The sequence below is a fragment of the Piliocolobus tephrosceles genome, chromosome 10 (assembly GCF_002776525.5).
Source record: "Piliocolobus tephrosceles isolate RC106 chromosome 10, ASM277652v3, whole genome shotgun sequence".
NCBI lineage: Eukaryota > Metazoa > Chordata > Mammalia > Primates > Cercopithecidae > Piliocolobus > Piliocolobus tephrosceles.
The window spans coordinates 102,501,437-102,525,377 of NC_045443.1; the positions used below are offsets into that span (position 1 = coordinate 102,501,437).

General features: G+C 35.1%; 1 protein-coding gene across 2 annotated transcripts in view; it reads right to left on the bottom strand.

Annotated features, from left to right (window-relative positions):
* SLC41A2 (solute carrier family 41 member 2) overlaps positions 1-23,941 on the bottom strand; it is a 143,654-nt gene that overhangs the window by 54,535 nt on the left and 65,178 nt on the right. For both annotated transcript variants that reach the window (XM_023192081.2, XM_023192145.2), the window contains exons 5-8: positions 23,501-23,645; positions 20,744-20,890; positions 7,412-7,559; positions 1,548-1,627 (exon numbers count right to left, since the gene is read on the bottom strand). In XM_023192081.2, the coding sequence (XP_023047849.1) occupies positions 1,548-1,627; positions 7,412-7,559; positions 20,744-20,890; positions 23,501-23,645 (520 nt within the window). The remainder of the gene's footprint in view (positions 1-1,547; positions 1,628-7,411; positions 7,560-20,743; positions 20,891-23,500; positions 23,646-23,941) is intronic.

Genomic DNA, 23,941 nt, shown 5'->3' on the forward strand with positions numbered 1-23,941 from the left:
TACATTTTTTTTTGAGACAAGGTCTTGCTCTGTTGCCCAGGCTGGAGTGCAGCAGCGTGATCTTGGCTCACTGCAACCTCTGCCTCCCTCCCAGGCTCAGGAGATCCTCTTGCTTCAGCCTCCCACGTACCTGGGACTACAGGCATGTCCCACCATGCCTGGCTATTTTTATATTTTTTGTGCAGACAGGGTTTGGTCATGTTGCCCAGGCTGGTCTCAAACTCATGAGCTCAAGTGATCCATTTGCCTTGGCCTCGCAAAGTGCTGGGATTACAGGGATGAGCCACCATGCCCGACTGACATATTTTCTTTTCACATAGATATGCAAAGTAAATTACACTAAATATGTAGTATATCCTGGGACATGTTTTTCCCCAAGTGGAATTACTGTTTAAATTGCATTGGTCTAGGCTATACTTAAAATCTACTTTAGAGTTCAACAGAGAGAACATGTGGACACAGGGAGGAGAATATCACACAACGGGGCCTGTCGGGTCGGGGGCAAAGGGAGGGAGAGCATTAGGACAAATAACTCATGCACACGGGGCTTAAAAACTAGATGACGGGTTGATAGGTGCAGCAAACCACCATGGCACACGTATACCTATGTATCAAACCTGCACGTTCTGCACATGTATCCCAAAACTTAAAGTAAAAAAAAAAAAAAATCCACTTTAATGACAGCCACCCCAGAAGCTGGTAGACTGGATTAAAATGATCTTATTAAATGTAATTCATACATAAATGTCTGTGAATTTAAGTATTATAATTCCCATTTCATAGATAACCAAAAAAAAATGACAGATTTTTAAAGGGATCAGCTGAGGACCAGTAGATTTTTCTCTTTAATTTTTTTTTTTTTTTTAAGACAGGGTCTCACTCTGTTTCCCAGGCTAGCATGCAGTGGCTAACTGCAGCCTCTAACTCCTGGGCTCAAGCAATTCTCCTGCCTCAGCCTCCTGAGGACACACCTGGGAATACAGGTGTGTGCCACTACACCTGGCTAATTTTTGAATTTTTTATAGAGATGGGGGTCTCACTATGTTGCCCTGGCCTCAAGCTCCCAACCTCAAGCGACCCTCCTATTGAGGCCTCCCAAAGCACTGGGATTGCAGCCATGAGCCACTGTGCCCACCCCAGATTTTAATGAACTGAATGGACTCAAGCAATGTTTAAACCCAGCTGTCTCTAATTTATCCACAAAAATTGACAAAAGGAACAACAGAACAATATACGATAGCAGATAATCTCAATGTAAATAATAAACAAAATCTGAAATGTATTTTGCCACATTAATCTTAAGTCAGGTATCCCTGACTCTCAAACTAGTAGTTCATGATAAGATTAAGAAAGAGGACTTTTCAGAAATGTATTCCACCTACTGAGATCTGGGAACATCATTTTCACCGTGAGCAACAACTTACGGTTGGAGGGAGAATGGTTGGATAGGAGTACAGACCTCTTGAATCTGAGCCCTAAGACTCCTAATAGGACCTAAGAGTATACAAGATTTGATATTATCAGGAAACAGTGTATCTAATTCTTACCATTAATAACTGGCGTGTAAACAACAATCCCAACCAAGTTTGGGTCAGATACAGTTGTGTCCAGAATAAGGCCTCCAATGCTGAAAGAGAGAAAATTATACAATTTAGAGAAGAGGAAACAGAATATACTTCAAGTTATTCTGTACATACAGACACCCCTCCTTTTTAAAATAAAATATTCACACATTTTAAAGATAGAGCAAAAAGAAAAATATTCAAAGTAAAAATCAATGTCAACAGTAAAATGTTGAAAATAAAACATGGCATAAGCTTTAGCCCCAAATTTCAGAATTATGATGTCTAAGATATGCGACTTGTGAAAAGAAAAAGCATATGCTTTAAATGCATTAAAATGTCGTGAACAGCGTACAAGAAATTATTACCCATGTCTATTTCTGGGGGTGAGGGTGACAGGGGACTGACGGTCATTTTATATTCTTCTGTGCTTATTAATTTTTTAAAACCATGCCATTGATCACTCTCATAATTTAAAAAATAATTTTAAAAAAGTATGTTTTCATATTTGAAATAAATAAGGCATAAAATAAGTTATTTTTATTGTGTTAAAACTAGATATTGTTAGGATGTGTCTTATTACTGGCAAATTAAAATGATGAGTTATTGCTACAGAAAGAGCTGATCTTGAGAACAGAAATCTGGAAAACTAACATATCATTATATGGTAGCAAGCCGTATACTCTCAATGTGTCAGTGGAACTTGGAGATTTTTTTAAGTTTCCAAGGCCATTATCAAATGGTTAACATCAGTTTCTGGGTCTATGTAGTATAAAACATTGCCAGTCCTAATATTCCATGGGATCCTGAGCCCAAATCTTCTAGAAAAATGCCATCCACATTACAACAAAATGAACTACATGCTGTCACAGAATGGGATTGATTGTCAAAATAGCAGATCAAATGTTCTTACCTGATAGTTAACATTAAAAAAGTATCAAATCTTTATTATTTTAATTCTTTAGTAAATAAATGAATTATGTCTTAATATGCCTAAACTGTAGGCATTCTTATTAAAGAGGTACACTGTAGAGCCCCAAAATAGTCCTCTTTAGAAATATTTTAACATTTTAAGCCCTATCATAAATTATGCTACTACAAAGACACATGCACACGTATGTTTATTGCGGCACTATTCACAATAGCAAAGACTTGGAATCAACCCAAATGTCCATCAGTGACAGATTGGATTAAGAAAATGTGGCACATATACACCATGGAATACTATGCAGCCATAAAAAAGGATGAGTTTGCGTCCTTTGTAGGGACATGGATGCAGCTGGAAACCATCATTCTTAGCAAACTATCACAAGAAGAGAAAACCAAACACCGCATGTTCTCACTCATAGGTGGGAACTGAACAATGAGCTCACTTGGACTCGGGAAGGGGAACATCACACAATGGGGCCTATCATGGGGAGGGGGGAGGGGGGAGGGATTGCATTGGGGAGTTATACGTGATATAAATGATGAATTGATGGGTGCTGACGAGTTGATGGGTGCAGCACACCAACACAGCACATGTATACATATGTAACAAACCTGCACGTTATGCACATGTACCCTAGAACTTAAAGTATAATAAAAAAATAAATAAATAAAAGAACGAAGTACATATTTCAAGAACAAACTAGTTATGAGTCAAAAAATAAACCTCTCTGACAGAATATATAGATCCTGTTGTGGATATAACATAATAACAATTGCTAAAAATACATTTTTTAAGATTCCTGTTAAGCCCAGTGATAAAAGTTACTATAGAAAAAATTAGAAAAGACAAAATGAATAAAGTAAAAACCAACCCTAGTTACATCATTGAGTTACACTGTTAGTATGCTGTTATACAGGCTTCTAGACATTTTTTACTTACATATTTTGTTACTTATTTAAATTGACAATAAAAATTGCATATATTTATCCTATACAACATGTTTTGAAATATGTATATATTGTGGAATGACTAAATTGAGCTAATTAACTTATGCATTACTTGACATACTTATTTTTTGTGGTGAGAACACCTAAAATCTCTTGGCAATTTTGATGACTACAATACACCGTTATAAACTATCATCACCATGTTGTACAATAAATCTCTTGAACATGTTCCTCTAACCAAAATTTTTAATCCATTGACCAACATCTCCACAACCCAGCGTTTTTACTATATACATTTTTTTAAATAAAAATTAAATGATAAAAGTAGTTTTATTTGCTTTTATTAAATTTTATTTTTGCCGGGCGCGGTGGCTCAAGCCTGTAATCCCAGCACTTTGGGAGGCCAAGACGGGCGGATCACGAGGTCAGGAGATCGAGACCATCCTGGCTAACATGGCGAAACCCCGTCTCTACTAAAAATACAAAAAACTAGCCGGGCGACGTGGCGGGCGCCTGTAGTCCCAGCTACTCGGGAGGCTGAGGCAGGAGAATGGCGTGAACCCGGGAGTCGGAGCTTGCAGTGAGCTGAGATCCGGCCACTGCACTCCAGCCTGGGCAGCAGAGCGAGACTCTGTCTCAAAAAAAAAAAAAAAAAAAAAATTTTTATTTTTATCATGCAGATGTATGTCATTTAAAAAGTAAAAGTACAGCCGGCATGGTGGCTCATGCCTGTAATCCCAGCACTCTGGGAGGCTGAAGTGAGAGGATTGCTTGAGACCAGCAGTTTAAGACCAGTCAGGTCAACACAGCGAGACCCTGTCTCTACAAAAGAGTAAAAATATTAGCTGGGTGGGTGCATGCCTATAGTCCCAGCTGCTCAAGAAACTGAGGCAGGAGGGTTGTTTGAGCCTAGGAGTTTGAGGCTGCAGTGAACTACAATCAAGCCACTGTGCTTCAGCTGGGGAAACACGGCGAGACACAATCTCTTTAAAAAAAAAAAAGAGGTATGTAAAAGTACCATGAAGTTTATAATAACACAATAGTCCCTAGCCCCACCTCCAGGTCCTTCTCTCTACTAGAAATGCTTTTTAACTTCTTTAGTAGTTTCTTCTGGCATTTAATTTTTCTAAATAACATGCTTATAATGCTATTTCTTCATTTTAAATTTTAGACATTTAGCAAATGACTTCCTACTATGGCAGATGAGTATTTGACCTCTCTTACACTTCCCTCCCCACTTTGATCCCTTCCCAAATCCCTTCCTCCTCCCATCCTGCTAATCTGGTTATAATTTCTGGTGAAATACTTAGGGTTGACTTTATTATAACAATGGAAATTTCATTATTCATAGCTGAGCCACAGAGTGTATTATTAGATATCTTCACTTACACTTTTTGTTTTGCCTCATATTTTTCTTCACTTTTTAGGTACCTATTACTAATTCAGTTTCACATGTGTAACTAAGTTTATGAAGTACCTTTCAATGCAGTCAAACTCATCAAGTCTACTTTTCTTTTTTTTTCTTAAGAGACCTCCCTCCTTAAGCCCCTGTCCTCCTGCTAATCTGGATGGTTGCCTATCTAGGCCTGATGCACAGCTGTCATCCTGTACCTTCCCTCCAATACCTCCTTGGATCTTGGTCTATGTACTATAACAAAATCCCAGTATTTTGTGGGATCCTGTTGCCTGAATCCTCCAGGAAAAAAAGCAATCTACATTACAGAAAAATGAACCACATGCTGCCACAGAATAGATTTCTTCTTTCCTGTATTATCTTTCTTGATTTATTTCCTAATTTTGATAGACCACACCTCCTTTCAGCTTTATACAAAAGGGTGGGGGCAGTAAATTCCATGAGATCCTGCCTGTCTGAAAATTTCATTAGTCTTCTCTTACACGTGATTGATACTGTGACTATATTTTATGTTCAAAATAATTTTCTCTCAGAATTTCAAAGAAATCATTTTAGTGTTGCTATGGGACATAATTCTGGTTCCCAGTGCTTCATATGTAACTTATTTTTTCTCTGGAAACATTTGAGATTCATGATGATATGCTTTGATTTGGGTCCCTCCTACTTTAATTTATTGCACTGGGTACTTAGTGGGCCCTTTCCATCATGAAGCTCATGTTTTTCTGTTCTGGGAATGTTCTTGTATTATTTATTTGATAATTTTCTCTCCATATCATTCACCTCCTACTGTCTATCTCTTTGCTTCACGGTTTGCTTTTCAGGAGGGTTCCTCTACTGTAACTTAGAACTTTTCTACAGAATTTGTTTGTTTCTGCTATTTATGTATTTTTTAATTCCCAAGAGCTCTTAATGTTTTTCGGATCTTCTTTTGCATTCTGTTCCTATATTATGAATATTATGCAATAGCTATTATGCAATAACTTATTTATCTGAGGATACTGATAAGAGTTTTCTGAAAGTACTGATGGTACTTTCCTTGAGTATCTTTTTTTTTTTTTTCTGTCTTTTATGTTAGAGGCCTTTATGAAATGTCAAGCAATCCTTTACTGGCTGCCCCTGTTTAAGGGGCACTGCAAGGCATACTTGGAGCTCTCTGTGTACATGGGCAGAGTTTGTCAGCAAGTGGGACTCACAGAAGACAATCGGGTGGGCTTGCAGCTCTTTCATTAAAGGACTCACAAGGGTTAGTATCTGCAGGTCTGATCTTTTGTGCTGGTAAGTTTCCCCAGACAGGAATTATCTAATTTTTTTTTGCCTGGGGGTAAAAGGCTGTCTCCCAGCATTATACAAAGAAAAGGAAGTGGGATAGGGTTCTCATTGTTCAGTGTGTAGACTTTTGCTTAGTCTTGCTATTTTTCATACAGTACTTAAGACACATCCTCACATGTACATGTGTTTTTGAATCCAGAACCTCTCCGATTTAGCCTCTTGAGAGGTTATTCTTGTCTTCTGCTAGGGTGTGAGGGGACAGTCACACGGGTGCTAAAGCTGGAGAAAGATTTTGGGGATCTAGTTGCTCCTTACCTAAACTTTCAAACAATCTTCATTGAAGCTTTCAGATGTACTTGATGCCTTTAATTCCTCTTTCTGGGTTTCTGAGGCTTGCTTCTGATAGTTAGGTTTCAGCTTTTTCCATTCTGCTCATTCAGTTAACAGCTCTTCATCTGATTTCTATCTTCCTAACGTTGTCAAATCGCTCACCTGCTGCCCTCTTTGCTCCCCTTCTATCTTGGTGGTTTTATAGCATTTTTATTCTCTTACTGTCCTTTTAGTAGTTTCAGGAAGGAAAAGTAATGTTTCTTAACCTACCATGTTTAGTAGGAAACTCACACTCTTTTCTAGGTTGTTCTTTTCATCAGATGTATAATAAACATCTTTCCATAGCAATAGAAACGCTACAACGTTATTTTAATGGCTGATATTCCATTCTGTGACTATATAATAATTTATCTGATCAATACCATATTGCAAGACCTTTATGTTGTCCTATTTATTTTTGTTATTAAAAACTCTGGGGTGATGAGGATGCTTGCAGCTAAATCTTTTACATACGTCCTTAATTACATCTTGAGGTCATCAGAGTCCTAGATATGGAAGTAGCCAATGGAATATACATTTCTAAGGCTTTATGATATTCATCTGAGCAACTTAATACTCAGAGTAAGTAATGTCCTTGTCAGGTTAACACACACATACACACACAAAGACAAACACCATTAAATTTTACTCAGTCTGGTAAGGCTTTGGTTGGAGAGAAGTTTGAAACTGGTAGCCAAATGAGGTTCTTTATGTCTACGGATTTCATTAATAATGCCTGTCATTCAGATCCCTTGTTATAATACCTGGGAGAATAATGAATTGGCTATATAAAATAATTAACCTAAGAAATAAAAACAGGCAATTCATTTGTTTTAATATGCATGTACATATATGCTTATAGAAGACACACAAAGACAGACAGACACATACACACACACACACATATTTTAATACTAACCTACTTATAACCATAGCTGTTATGACAGGCTCCCAGCCTGAGTGGAGAACTGTTCTTGTGGCTGGATGTTTGGCAGCTATTATAATCCAAATAGGAGTTAGAGCCAAGAAAAATACACCAACTAATGGAGAAATGTAGTAATAGGTCTCTAAAATTTAAAAAAAAAAGAGAGAGACAACATTTAAATCTCTCTTCTGTGTAGCAGATCTAAATTATCAAAGTTCACTAGAAGGTATGACACTATCAAACATATTAGCATGCTATACATTTTCTATAAACTTCAAACAAATTTATAACTGTAGATAAGGCAAAATATTAAACAATGTAACTGAAAAGTAACACATTAATTGAACAAACATTTATTAAAATAGTTACATGATCTACATGGAAATAGCATAAAAACAATAACAAGAAGAAGAACAATAACAGTAAAAGGGCTAACATTTATTGGGCTCCTACTATATACCAAGTACTATGCTAAATGCTTTACATTCATCATCTCATTTCACCTTCCCTATCCATATAAAATAGATACTGTCATTTCTATTTTATGAAGAAACCGAGGCTTAGAAACTTAAGAATTCAGTGAGGAAATAGGGAGAGCTGGAAGAAAATATGTATCTGACACCAAAGTTAGTGCTCTTAACTTTAAAGGTAAATAGGATATTGTTTTTGTCCATAGGGGAACTTATAGTACAGGCATTCCATAAAATATTGGCTGTCTACTGATAATAGATATCCAAGCTCCAAAATGAAATAGAAAAACTAAGTTTGATTCTCAATTCATATTTAATTGTAAATCTCCCTAGGGTTAAAAGTTGCATATCCCTTATTGAAAGTCTTATCATCTCAAGGCATTTTTTTGATAATATCATTTTAGCTGATCAAAGTTTCATTACTATCAGGGATTTCAGCTAGGCTATTCCTGGTTTCTTCTCCATAACTCTAATTAATTTATTATGCAAAGTAAGTACTTTTTAACTTAAAGGCAGAGTTTATCTTGCAGTCCTATAGCCTACAGCCTTAGATTACTTAATCTAAGTCAAATGTTTCTTAATATTTTGATCTTACAGAATGCTGCAATCCTTACCCCAACTCTTATCTTTGACTGAATTTTCTATTTCTTTTGCTTCTTAAGATATTTAAAGATCTTCTCACCTATGATTAAAGATGCTTGAACTACATACAAACCCAAAATTTTTATTTTTTTCGTATCATGTAGGAATAAGCAATTATTATAGATGTTAAAATAAAGCTAAACAAAATTTACTCCTAAGCTTTTGTATGGATTTGCCATAACATCTTTAAAATAATTATACTAACAAAATTAATTTTTATATTTGCTTCTATTTAAAGGAATATGACTAATGCTACATTGTGTCATTTTCTCCGTGACTTTTTAAAAGATGAAAAAAAACCTTTTATTTGTTGAATGGATTCCCAGTTCTCCTTGTAAGCCAATAAATAGGGATAAATAACATCCCAGTTAAGAAGCATTTCAATCTACTAAAACAACTAAGGTTGCCAACAATCTCTTTAATAGAACTAAATAGAAAACAAAATGCATTGAAAACCACTAAACACAAATGAAGAGAAGTATTCTGCTAGGTCAGATCATCTTAGTATTTTATTCTCAGGTCAAGAGAAGAGCACCCTGCTAGTTTAAAGAAGTTACCCTCAACATTAAAGCTCTGGAAGGACATCTGAGGTTGAAAAAAGCACCTACCACCCCCACCCCAGAGTCACTGCCCTGATTTTTCAAAGAGGAGAAAAAATGCCTTAGGAAAGAAACTAAAAAAATAATGAGCAGGCAGTTCCTTAAAAAGTTAAACAGAGTTTAACTTGACCCAGCAATTCTACTCCTTCATGGACACTCAACAGAATGGGAAACATATTTACATAAAAAGTTGTACATTACATAAAAACTTGAATGTTCATAGCAGCACTATGCATAATGGCCAAAAGGTAGAAGCAACCTAAACGTTCATCAAAGGATGAATAGATAAACAAAACTTGGTATATCCATAAATGGAATATATTACTTGGCCATTTCATTAATCCATACAATTGGATGTTACTCAGCACTTTATGATTCAAAACTGATGCATGTGACAACGTGATGAACCTTGAACACATTATGCTAAGTGAAAGATGCCAGACACAAAAGGTCACATATCAAATGATTACTTTTACATACAATGCCCAGAATAGGCAAATCCAAAGAGAAAATAGATTGGTGATTGTTAGAGGAGGGGTGGAATGAGGAATAACTGCTAAAGCATTCTGTTTTGTTTACAGACAGGGTCTCACTTTGTCACCAAGGATGGTGTGCAGTGGCATAATCTTGCCTCAGTACAGCCTCAAATCCCTAGGTTCAAGTGATCCTCCCATCTCAGCCTCCCAAAGTGCTAGGATTATAGGCATGAGCCACCACTCCAGGCCCAGCGTTTCTGTTTCAGGTGATGAAAATGTTCTGGAATTAGATCATGGTAATCCTTGTACAACCTTATGAATATACCAAAAACCACTGATTTGTACACTTTTAAAAAGTGAATTACATGGCATGTAAATTACATCCAATTTTTAAAAATCCTCACAGAGGGGAAAACAGGAAGGAGGACTGCATTCTTCAAAAATGTCAATGTCAATAAAGACAAAGGATATACATACATACATAGACAAAGAGAGAGAACAAAAGATAAAGCAAATGGGGTAAAATGTTAACCTTAGGTGAATCTAGGTAGAGTGTGGAGGTGTGCGGTTTTTTTTTTTTTTTGTACTGTTTTGATTTTTGCAACTATTCTATAAATACATAATTTCTTCAATGTTTTTTAAACGTTAAAAAAGTGGGAAAACCATGATAAAACCCAAATTTCCAAATGATTTACTGTAAATGTATTCTACTTCAATTATCTGCCAAATCCAACATGCCCATTCCCACCAAATTAGACCATATGGATAATTCTATAGGACATTCCTAACTTATTCCTGGCTAACTTCTAATCCAATTTTGATAGGCAGGGAAAATTACAAATACATAAAAAGAGATGATACAAACATTTCTCTTTTTTGGATATACTGGTGTTTTACAGATGTCATAAAATTAAAGAATTACTTTTAGAAAACCATCAATGACACAATCAAGAGGAAATAGTCAATTTAAAAGCCAACTATGAACTTCCGCATTAATATTAAAACACAAAATCATCTTCCTTCTAAATGAAACACATTTAAAAGATCCTGGTTAAAATAATATTTTGTATTAAAATGTGGGTATATCATAATGGGTATTAGGGTAGGCTGAATAAAATCTATGTAATAATTCACAGGACCTGTGAATGCTACCTTATACGGCAAAAGGGGAATCATTTCTACAAAAGGGGATTTGTAGAAATGATTAAGAATTTTGGGATGGGAAGATTATCCTGGATTATTTGTGTGACCCCTAAATATAATTGCAGGTATCCTTACAGGAGGGAAGCAGGAGATTTGGCTGCAGAAGAGGAAAAGGCAATGTGACCACAGAAACAGAGATTGGAGTCATACAGCCTCCAGTCAAGAACACTGGCAGGCAGCCACCAGAAGATGGAAGAGGCAAGGAACAGATTCTCCCCTGAAACCTCTAGAAGGATCCAACCCTGATGACACCTGGATTTTATTCCTATATAACTCATTTTGAATTTATACTTAATTGTAATTGTTCTGGCTTCCAGAACTGTAAAAACAAAACAAACCAAAAAATCCCAAAAACTTTTTATATTGTTTTAAGCCACAAGGTTTTTGGTAATTTGTTACAACAGCAATAGGTAACTAATACATGCATATTTAAAACTTTTTGGAAAGTTAAGCCTAATAAATGTCCATATACATTTATACTGATTCTGTGATATAGGCAAACTACAGAAAAGTAAAGATTAACACAGCTAAAGTGGCTCAAATTGTTCTGATGCCACCTAACTGGCAAACATAACTAGTATCTTTTGTGACACACAGTTTTCACATTTTGTATTGTTGATGGCATTTCCCAACTGCTATTATATCATTTCATTAATAGTTTCATCACTCTCACCCCAAATTCTTCTGAAATATGTAGCTGTTATGATTGACAATTTTTATATATCAGCTGTTTCTATGTAAACAACAAAGCAATGGGCACTGTAAGTTGTGATTTTTTTTTTCTAAATGCCCCTTAATAATCAGTCTAAATGTTCTCAGGAAACTGAAACTCTAGAAATCACTCTAACCTAAGATGGTACAGTGCTAAAAATCCCTCAAGCATAGAGACATTCAAGATAAATTTAGATTCTACTCACACCACCACATTAAGGCAGAGATATTCTAGAATGGTCTGTAAATAACCAGGTGGCATCCTTGTTAGTCTCCACAGGAATGCAGTAACCTGAGGCTAATTGCTACTGCTCTTACAGCTTCAGCCAAGTCATCTGTTTAAAGTTAATCTTGAAAAATGAAAAATCAATCAACATTTTGCCTCTCAGATCTCGCCTACAAAGAGAATATCTAATAATTTTTTTTCAAATCAATAAATATCATGTACACACAAGAATTATATAGCGTTATATAATGTGTGAAAAGGAATTTTAAAAATCTTATTGGAACTTAGACGCAAACAGAAAGAAAGAGCAACAATCATGTGAACATACATATATTCCAGTTACTGGCCCAATGCTGAATCCTGTTAATAACTTTTAAAGATTACTATATGTTTAAAGATTACTATATGAATGTATAAATGCCTTTATATTGTCCCTGTAAGCCACACAAAAGTATATCAGAATCCAGAGCTTAGATTACTCTCTGAACTTTCTATTTCCATTTGAAATACATCTTTTCTAGCCATGTGTTGCCATTTTTATTTTTCTATAGTGGTACTAATTCCCAGATACTTTCTGCTAAGGCAAGATATCCTTCCAATGTTTCCCCAATACTATATCCTCATCAAAAAGATTTTTTGTTACAATCTATTACGTTAGTGGACAGTTACTGTGCCAAAATCATTCTGAATAACTTCTAATCACGTTAACTGAAGTGCTTTCAAAAGCAATAAAGCATTTGGTGAAGTACTGTTTATTAAATATCTGTTTTGTACATGGCACTATAGGGTGCTACAAAGAAATAAGAACACAGTTTTGTCCTTAAGAAGGTTATATCCTCATAAGAGAACGTATAACATTTATAGAAAAAGCTATAATGACCAGCCAAACATTAAACATGTCATAAGAGAAGTGTCAATTAAGTGCTATAGGAATTCATAGGAGAAAAAAGATGACTTAAGACTAGGAAAATCTATAAATGTAGTCTTTAAAAATGAGAAGGATTTAGATTGGCCTTGATAGGAAGAAGGGGATGAATTGGAGGAGGGGAATAAGAAGGAAATAAATAAAAAAAAAAAACAGATGGTGTATGAGATCAGTAACAGCTGAGTTTGGCTAGAGTAAAAGGTATAGAACAGGAGAAGCAGGCAGAAGCTTGAGAAGGTAAGTTTCCAACTGATTCCGCAAGGCCTAAATACCAGGCTAAAAACTTTAACTTTGTTCAGTAAGCAATAAAGAGTTACTCAGGATGACTACAAAAAATAAAGTCAATTGGGGTAAACAAAGCTTTAGGCTTGTTTTATTCTTTTTTGGAGGAGTGGAGAGGAAAAGGGGAAAATTGCGTATTTACTTCAGATATCAGAAATCAGCAAATGTCAGCAGAAGCAAAAGAAAGGTAGCACACATTAGCTGGGTGTGGTGGCTCACACCTGTAATCCCAGCACTTTGGGAGGTCGCCACGAGTGGACCACTTGAGGTCAGGAGTTCAAGACCAGCCTGGACAACACGGCAAAACCCCATCTCTATTAAAATACAAAAATTAGCCAGGAGTGGTGGTGGGCACCTGTAATCCCAGATACTTGGGAGGCTGAGACTCTGTCTCCAAAAAAAGAAAAAAAAAAGAAAAGTAGCACACATTGAATTGCATGGATACAGAGAGTCTTAGTGTATGTACGAAAGCTAACGGGACATGAGGGGGTATTCAGTCATTTCAGAATACCCAGAAATCTAAGTAGCTGAATAAGACTTTTTTCTTTTTTTATACATACTTAAGGTGTACAACTTGATGTTTTCATAGACATACATACATAATTATATGGTTAGTTATATAGTTAAGTGGTTACTAGAGTCAAGTAACTAGATTTAACATCCATCATCTCAGATATTTAACCCCTTTCCACCTTTTTGTGGTAATTACATCTAAAGACTACTGTCTTGGCAAACTTCTAGTTATAATACAATATTACTATAGTCCTCATTTCGTACATTCATTGGATCTCTAGATTTATTCATCCTACATAACTGCAACTTTGTACTCTTTGATCTACATCTCCCCATTTCCTGCCTCACCTTCACCCTAACCCCCATTTCCTGTAACTACCATTCTACTCTTGGTTCCTATGTATCTGACATATTTTTAAAGATTCTCTATATAAGTGAGATCATGCAGTATTTTTGCTTTGGCATCTGGCTTATTTCACTTGACATAATGTCTTCCAGGTTCATTCATGTTGTTGCAAATGGCAGATTCTCCTTTTTTAAGACTGAACAATATTCCATTGTATATATACTACAATTTGTTATTTACTTACCCATCAGGAACATTTAGGTTGTTTCCGTATCTGGGCAACTGTAAATAATGCTGCAATGAACATGGGAGTGCAAATATCTCTGTGAAGGGCTGATTTCATTTCCTTTGGATATATACCCAAAACGGAGATTGCTGAGTCATGTAGCAGTTCTATTTTTAATTTTTTGAGAAACCTCCATACTGTTTTCCATAAAACTGCACCAATTTACATTTCTACCAACAGTGTACAAGGATTTGCCTTTCTCCACATCCTTGCCAACACTTGTCATCTTTTGTCTTATTGATAATAGCCATTCTAACACATGTGAAATGATTATCTCATTTCAGTTTTGGTTTGCTTTTCTCTGATGATTAGTGACATTGAGTACCTTTTCATATACTTGTTCATCTTTTTTATGTCTACTTGAGGGAATTGTCTACTCAGGTCCTTTGCCCAGTTTTTAATTGGGTTATGTGTTTTTGTTACTGAGTTGTGTGAGCTCCTTATATAGTTTGGATATTAACTCTTTATCAAATATATGGTTCACAAATATCTTCTCCCAATCCATAGGATGCCTTTTCCTTTTCACTTTGTGGATTGTTTCTTTTGCTGTGTAACTTTTAAATTTGGTGTAGTCTCACTTATTTTTGCTTTTGTTGCCTGAGGGTTTTTTTGTGTTTTTGTTGTTGTTGTTGTTGGTTTTTTTGTGTGTGTTTTTTGTTTTTTAAGACGGAGTCTTGCTCTGTTGCCCAGGCTGGAGTGCAGTGGTGCAATCTTGGCTTACTACAAGCTCCGCCTCCTGGGTTCACACCATTCTCCTGCCTCAGCCTCCCAAGTAGCTGGGACTACAGGCGCCCACCACCCCGCCCGGCTAATTTTTTTGTATTTTTAGTAGAGACGGGGTTTCACCGTGTCAGCCAGGATGGTCTCCATCTCCTGACCTCGTGATCTGCCTGCCTCACCCTCCCAAAGTGCTGAGATTACAGGCGTGAGTGACCACGCCCAGCCAAATGTTGCCTGAGTTTTTGATGTGATATCCAAAAAATCATTGCCAAAGCCAATGTCAAGGAGCTTTTCTCCCATGTTTTCTACTAGGAGTTACATGGCTTCAGGTATTATGTTTAGGTCTTTAATCTATTTTTAGTTGTGTAAGATAACTATTTCTGTGTATGTGTAAGATAAAGGTCCAGTTTCATTCTTTTGCATGTGGATATCCATTTTTCCCAACACCATTCATTGAAGAGACTATTCTTTCCCAATTGTGTCTTCTTGGTGCCCTTGTTAAAATTTATTTTTTATTTTTTATTTTTTTTGTTAAAATGTATTTGACTGTATATACTTGGGTTTACTTTCGGGCTCTCTATCCTGTTCCACTGTCTGTTCCCATGCCAATACTAAACTGCTTTGATTACTATAACTTTGTGACATAATTTGAAATCAGGAAGTGTGATGCATCCAGCTTTGTTTTTCCTAAGATTGCTTTGGCTATTCAGGGTCTTTTGTGGTTCCATATGAATTTTAGAATTCTTTTTTCTATTTCTGTGAAGAACGCCATCGAAATTTTGATAGGAATTGCATTGAACCTGTATATTGCTTTGGGTAGTATGGATGATACTAATTCTTCCAATCCATAAACATGGACTACCTTTCCATTTATTTGTGTCTTCTTCAATTTATTTCATTAACGTTTAATAGTTTTTATTGTAGAGATATTTCACCTCCTTTTTAAAATTTATTTCTAGATATTTTATTTTACACAGTGTGCTGTATGTTAAACCATACTTGCATCCCAGGGATGAATCCCACTTGGTCATGATGTATAATATTCTTTATGTATTGTTGAACTCAGTTTGCTAACTCAGTTTGTTCATCAGAAATATTGGCCTACAGTTTTCATTTCTTTTGTTGTTGTTGTTTAGGCTGTTTTTGTCTTTCTGTTTTAGAGATGGGGGTCTCACTATGTTGCCAAGACAGGACTCCAACTCCCAGGCTCAAGTGATCCTCCCATCTCAGCCTTCAGAGTAGCTGGAACTACTGGTATGTGCCACCACACCTCACTAGTTTTGTTTTCTTGTGGTGTCTTTGTCTGGAAAATTGGTATCAGGTGATGCTGACCTTATAAAATGGGTCTGGGCTGGGTGCAGTGGCTCACACCTGTAATCGCAGTAACTCAGGAGGCTGAGGCAGAAGGATTGTTTGAGGCCATGAGTTTGAGACCAAACTAGACAACATAGTGAGACCCTGTCTCCAAGAAAATATTTAAAAATTAGCCAGGCATGGTTGTATGCACTTGTAGTTCCTGATACTTGGGAGGCTGAGGTGGGAGGACTACTTGAGCCCAGGAGTTCAAGGCTGCAGGGAGCTATAATGCCACTGTACTCCAGCCTGGGTAACAGAACAAGACCCCCATCTCTGAAAATAAAAGTAAAAATAAAAATAAATGAGTTTGGAAGTATTTCCTCTAGTTCTGTTTTTGGAAGATAAGGATTGGTACTAATTATTTGAATGCTTGGTAGAATTCAGCCATGAAGCCATCTGGTCCTGGGCTTTTCTTTTTTGGGAGGCTTTTAATTACTACTTTAATAACTCTATTTGTTATTGGTCTGTTAAGGCTTTCTATTTCTTCCTCATTTAATTTTGGCAGGTATATGTTTCTAAGAATTTATCCATTTCCTCTAGGTTATCTAATTTGTTGGCTTAAAATTATTCATAATCGTCTCTAGTGATTTTTTATTTCTGAGGTCTCCACTTTTATTTCTGATTTTTTAATTTCAGTCTCCTCTTTTTTGTTCTTAGTCTAGCTAAGGCTTTGTCACTCTTATTTGTTAGAAGAGCCAACTAAGTTTTGTTAATGTATTCTTTAGTTTTTGGTTTTTTCTCTATTTGGTTTATTTCTGCTCTGGTCTTTATTATCTCCTTCCTTCTGCTAACTTTGGGTTTACTTTATTCTTTTTTTTTCTAGTTCCTTGAGGTGTAACATTAGGTTGTTTATTGGAGATCTTTCTTCTTTCTAAATGCAAGTGTTTATCGCTATAAACTTCCCTCTTAGAACTGCTTTTGCTGTGTCCCTTAGGTTTTGATATGTTGTGTTTCCATTTTCATTTGTCTCGATATATTTTTTTAATTTCCCTTTGGATTTCTTCTTTGACCTCTTGATTGTTCAGGAGCATGATGTTTAATTTCCACAGGTTTTTGAATTTTCCAGTTTTTTTCCTATTATTGATTCCTAGTTTCATACAACTTGATCATAAAAGATACTTGATATGATTTCAGTCTTCTTAAATTTCAATCTTCTTAAAGTCTTCTTTGTTAAGACTTGTTTTGTGGCCTAACATATGATCTATCCTGGATAATGTTCCATGTGCACTTGAAAAGAATGTGTATTCTGCTGCTGTTGGATGGAATGTTTTGTATATATCTGCTAGGTCCATTTGGTCTACATCATTGTTCCAGTCCAATGTTTCCTAACTGATTTTCTGTCTGGATGATCTCTCCAGTGTTGAAAGTGGGGTACTGAAGTCCCCTACTACTATTGCCTTATGATTTCCCCCTTCATATCTGTTAACAATTGATCATAGATATATTTTGGTGCTCTGATATTATGTGCATATATATTAACAATTTGTTATATCTTCTTGATTAATTGAGCCCATAAGACTTTTCTTAATGCCCAGTTCTTTGAGCACTATATAATACATGGCCTCTATAACTAAAGCCTACTGCTATTATAAAATCCTCTTTTTATCTCTAAAAACTGCTAAGTGTTTTCAATATAGTTCAGGAAATAAACTTGGTTTCCAAAAGTGAAGCTTCTCAGCAGGATGAATGGGGTCTTGGAATTTAAATGTGTCTGTTCCTAATCTTGGTATTCAGAATACAAATATAAGGCATCCAACTGCTGTTCTTATGAGGCCCCCTAGTGCTCACAGAGCAGACACTTTAGCAATCTGAACAGAGACACTAGAAATACCTTTAACTCTTAAATTAACTATGGGATTGATCTGTAACACATTAAAAAATATTTCTTTAGGGGAATCAATGATACAGAAAAAATGTAAAAGACTATTTTAGTTCATTTATCTTGAATTACTTTGAGCCAACTTTCAGAAGACAAGGATTAGAAAATTCTAAGCAATATTTAGTAACATTATTTTTCAAAATCATGATCTGTGATAATAACATTCCATTTTACTTTTTTATTTCTTGATCTAGTTAAATTATTAATGCACCACTATATAACATTCAAAATATTGAAAGCTTTAGATGGCAACACATTATGATTAAGTCTTTTAAAAGGAGAGTTTATCCCCTGTATAATTTTTAAAAATAAAATTTTAGGTGGGGCAGGGTAGTTCACGCCTGTAATCCTAGCACTTGGGAGGCCGAGGCGGGCAGATTGCCTGAGCTCAGGAGTTTGAGACCAGTTTGGGCAACGCAGTGAAACCCCATCTCTACTAAAAATATGAAAAAAAGCAGCCAGGCATGGTGGCATGTGCCTGTAGTCCCAGTTACTCGGGAGGCTAAGGCATAACTGTCACTTGAACCCTGGAGGCAGAGGTCGCAGTGAGCCAAGATCACACCACTGCACTCCAGCCTGGGTGACAGAGCAAGACTCTGTCTCAAAAATTAATTACTTAATTAAATTAAATTGTAAAGGTCAGGTGCCTTATTTTCCTCAATAGTTATTTATCTTCTGGAATCTCATAGTACTTAAGTCTGTAACATTATAACAATTGTCATGTTTATAATGATAACATTCTTCAATGGCATTCTCTCTCTTACTTTCTTACCACTGTCTTTAACTGAGGAGATATCTGGTATTTGCAAGCAGCTGAAAAATGTGTTATAAATGACTTAATGGTAATTTAAATACCCAAATCTGCAAATAATATACCTGTATTTTTTATGTATATAGGGTAACCTGTCCCAGAACCACTACCAGCCCTCCATCCCTACCCCCACCCTCTATGTTCCTGGGCAAACCCATAGAATTTCTGTCCTTTTAATGATATTGAGACAGAACGCTTTATCCTCTTCTACTCCGATTTTCCTCTCTCTTTCCTCCTCCTCAAATTGGGAGAGACTTATCTAATTAGTAATACTAGGGAAAGGGGCACTAACTCATGCCTAACTCAGGCTGTTACTAGCTTTCTCTTTTGAGATACAACCTATTAGTGACAGTCTCTCTTCCCCAATACAGTTAACAGCTTCTTCTATGGCGTGAGGACTACAAGTTGTCCAGCTGTCTGGCTGAGAGTGTGTGGGTGAGTTTAATAGAGTAGGAGAAGAACATTAAGCCATATTTTCTATTACTAGCCATAAGCTAATATTTCAATCCCTGACTTCAGCATCTATTTCTAAATTTTATAATAATTTAGAGAAGGAAAAGGTATTATCAATTTATCATCCAAACAATATAAATTACAGCAGATTTAAGATTATCCCTTTAATAACATAACCCACTTTCTGAGTGTGAGGGAAGGGAATAAGTGTTGTCTTTAATATACTTGAACATATATCATTCTTTGCAAATTGCACAACAACATAAAAAAGCCAAGACCTTTGGGAGTAAGAGCTTACATTTAGGCCATTGATCATTTCTTGTCTTATACCTCACTTAAAGTAGATGCAACTTTATCTTCTAAATGAGAGAAATATTCTTTGAACATACACACCAAGTCTTATTAAATATTGTTTTTATGCCACCCACTAAATAACTTAAGGCAATTTTATATACTAAATGAAGCTTCCTTGGTATTTCCAAAGGTCACAGAAAACTATTGCCTTTGGTTAGTTAAAGTCCTTTATTTCAAGAACATATATCTGAGACTCTTACTTCTTCAAATGAAATATGCTTTAGATTTATTTTAAGGTATACCATAAATCTGTATAGAACCGATGAACATATGTGAGGATATGTGAATAAATGTTAGCCTCTGGCTTGGCATATATACTCATGTTTTTTTCTTGTATTACTGTAAGTTCCTGTTTTCTTTAATTTGGCATCTAAAAATAATAAAACCACAACGAACTTTTAGCATTTAATCAACGCTCACAGATCATATTCATTTACCATTTACCCAGAACACAAATTTGTATTAAAACAACTCATTAGATTCCATAAATATTCTGTCACTATTTATCAGGAATTATATATAAGGCTCCAACTTTATACAGCATTCAGTCTAATTTTCGTGGTGATTTTTTTTTCCTTTTTGTTAGTAGCCATGAAGCTACTTATTGGTGTGGGTTTCTAATGGGGAAAAAACATTCCATTGGTAAATTTTAAGTACCACTTATAAGCTTATATTCTGAGATAATTCTAGGCAAAGAACACTGAAAGTTGACTTCTAGCTGCTGTACATTTGGAGGAAAGGACAGAAATCACAAAGTATGATAAGCCTGTGTTCAGCTTTTTTACTAGCAGTTGTATAAGCTTGGGTAATATACATAACTTCTGTGATCCTTGGTTTTCTCATCTAAAATTAGAGATGATAATCCTTATTTTACAGAGTTTTAAACTCTATGAGAAAAAAAAAGTGGGAACCATAACACATAGCAGGTATAAAACAAATGATAGTTATCCTAATCAGTCTCAACAACAGTTCTAATGCAAATGAAGGCTACCATGGATTCATGGCATTGCTGCAACGATATTTATTTAAAGAGACTTGAGACAACACACAGTATTTAGTTTTAAATCAACTTACCAAGACAGGAGTATAAGCCCTGACTTATCCAAGCCAATATGGCAAGAGTTATAAGGTCGCCAAAACTAGCAGCAATGGGTGTAGCAACATTATCAGGATTTATACCAGTCTTCTTTGAACCAACGATAACCCCAACCATTATTATTCCTAGAAGAAAGAATGTTCATTGCTTTTTAGGCTGTGATTTAAAGAAAATCAATCCCCCAAATACCAATATGTGTAGGATAGACAAACAGCCTATCAGTTCCAGTTAGACCGCTTAGATAAGCTGACTAAAGCAAACAAAACATTTACTCTAATGCTTTGGCAAAATGCCTTTCAACAAACTCCAAGTGGGGATCTTAGAAAATTTAAGAAGTTCAGTGTTGCATTTAGAGGCCGGAAAGGTACTAAAATTATGTTAAAGCTAAAATTTCAAATTTAGTGACATGTATATCTTAGATATAATGTATTCGTGTGTAATGAATCCAAAGGTTTTAATTTTAACCCTCAAATAAAATATGAAAACATTTAAAAAAAGGTGAGTCATATGTATATGTACAACAACTGGGAAGAAGACCAACAAAACTAGATTTGTTCCCATATGGCAGCTAGAAATGCTTGTTTCATTTTATTATTTAAAGACGTTGAAGTATTAAGCAGCAGCACATAATTAAATTTTAAAACACTGAAGGCCAGAACACAAGAAACAGTCTTTGTAAAAGATATTCTTTAAACCTGAAGTTTCTGTCTATAAACCTACGAGAGAATAAAAGATGAAAATTTAACTGTGTACTTGTACTTTTATATCCTAATTTTCTTAAATCATACAAATGGGATAAAACTATTAACATTTTTATTCATACTAAATTGTGTAGATTTTGTCACACCAAGATACTCATTAAGAGGATGTAGTAAAGAGAAAACTTTAAATGTGCTAACCACAAATCAATATGAAAGCCTAAATATGGCTATGGAGAAAAAAACAACAGAATCTCACTGCACTTTTAGAGTTAAAATGACTCTAAATGCTTTTGTTCCAACATACTCACTTTATAGATAATAAAACTGAGGTCCTACAGAGTAGGGCTTAAATTCTTGCCTAAAGTCACATAGCTTATGACTGTAGCCCAGTGTTTTTTACTCTACCTATTAAAGCCAAAATTTTAATAAGCAGAATTTTTGTCTTGCATCAAACAGTGCCTTACATTTTAGTATTCTGGAGGCTTTTTAAACTACTAGAGACTTACCTTTTCCATAATATCATTGAAAAAAAAAAAAAAAGCTATAGCAGAAAACTTTCAAAAAATGCATTACGCAATAATCAAGCAAGATGTAATTGCTTAGAATTTTTTTCCAAAAAGCACATTTGAAGATGTATATGGCAAGTTCTCCTATATATAGTATCATCTATATCTTTTCAGCTGAAAACAAACATTTTGTATGTATCATAGTCCAGTGGAAAGAGCTAAGAGTCAGGAAACTTGTGTTTTAGTTCTGATTCGACTGGTAACAAGTTGATCAGATTGGACAAGTCACCTTACCTAAGTTTTCTCACCTATAAATATGGCTAAGAGTTTCTACTTTACATATACTAAAGTGCTTATAAAGGTCAAGTTATCGTAAAATTAGAACACACATTATTCAAAGTAAGGAGCTTTAAACAAATACATTTTAAAATTCTAAATTTTTGGTAGTTTTGAAAAGCTTTCAAATACTGAACAATTTTGAATGAACAATTTTGAATGAACAATTTTGAATGACACTTTCTAAATGAAATAAAATCAGAAAGAAAGAAGCAAATGAGCCTAAAAATTAGCATGCTGATGGTATAATTTTTTTCTGTAGCAAAAATTTAATTTTTCGATAGCTTGATTTTACTCTGCTTTGGTCAATGTTAACTCTATTCAATTGTAGTAATTCTTTATAAAGACAAGAAACTACCCCTGATACAATTAAAGTACTAAAACAAAATGCTTGAAAATATTTTGGAAGTCAAGTCATAATTTTAATAAGATACCCTAAATTCCCAGAACCTAGCCAAAAACATTAGCTGCATTGTATGATCACCTAATGTGACAATAATCCATTTTAAACTTTGCTGGTGATATAAGGGCAAGAAAATGACAATTACAAAATAAAAAGAACAAACTCTTTATGATTTTGATTCCACAATAAGCTAATTCTCTAGTGTAAAGTTCATACTAATAAGTATAAAGAAAAATAACCAAAATAGAAGTTCTAAAGTAGTTAATTTTTAAAACCTTCTGGCTCTTGAAAATTCTATAGCCAACAATATACTGTCTTAAGTATAAGGTTATATTTGTATTGCCACAGAAACGGAAGAAATTTTTCTTGAAATCTGAAACAAAAAAATTTCAACAGAGGACAGCTTTTGAAACCCAGAATTCCTGGAACACTTGTTACTCAAGTGACAAGCCAGTAAATCCCCTGCATGATGTCCAGAAAGGAGTTTCCCAATTAATTTAACTTACAGAAACAAATCAGTGTTTAGACAGTTTTCCTGATGTTTTTGGGGAACTATAACAGAGTATCTAAGGTCAGGAGACAACCTCAGAAAAGCCTGTTGTACACTAAGGTTTATAAATAATGAAATGTAAATATATCTGGAATAATTAAGGCATTTTTTAAGTTTGTAGATAAGTTTTTTTTCTGTTGCTTTCATAACAAGTATCATTTAAATAAAAATAGTCATCTCAAGAAATAAACTGTTTAAATGTAAAAGGCTATAGAGTAGACATGTATAAATTCACTTACCCTGCAGAAGAGATGCAATGAAGGCAGTTGCCACACTGCTAGAGCACAAAAGTATGGAATGATCAAGGTAATATTTTCCTTCTGGAATCCAGCCCAATATAATTGCTGCCACAGCTGCTAGAAAACCAACTACTGTTGCCTGAACCTGAAAATGTTTTCATAAATCCAACTGAATTATTCACTTTAAAAACATTTAAAAATTTTGATTATGTAAATATTACTATAAAAAGTCAAAAAAAGTATTGCATATAATAATTGAGCTACATTACCTTTTAGAGTAGTTACTATATTTTGGTTTTAATATTCCCTAAGATGGTGGGTTCTCAAACTGCCCTGATGATCTGGTGACAACAGGTATGGAATGGAGCCCAGGAATCTGTTTTTAACAAGCACCCCAAGTGATGCTGATGGTATAATTAATAGATCACCTAAGAAAATGCC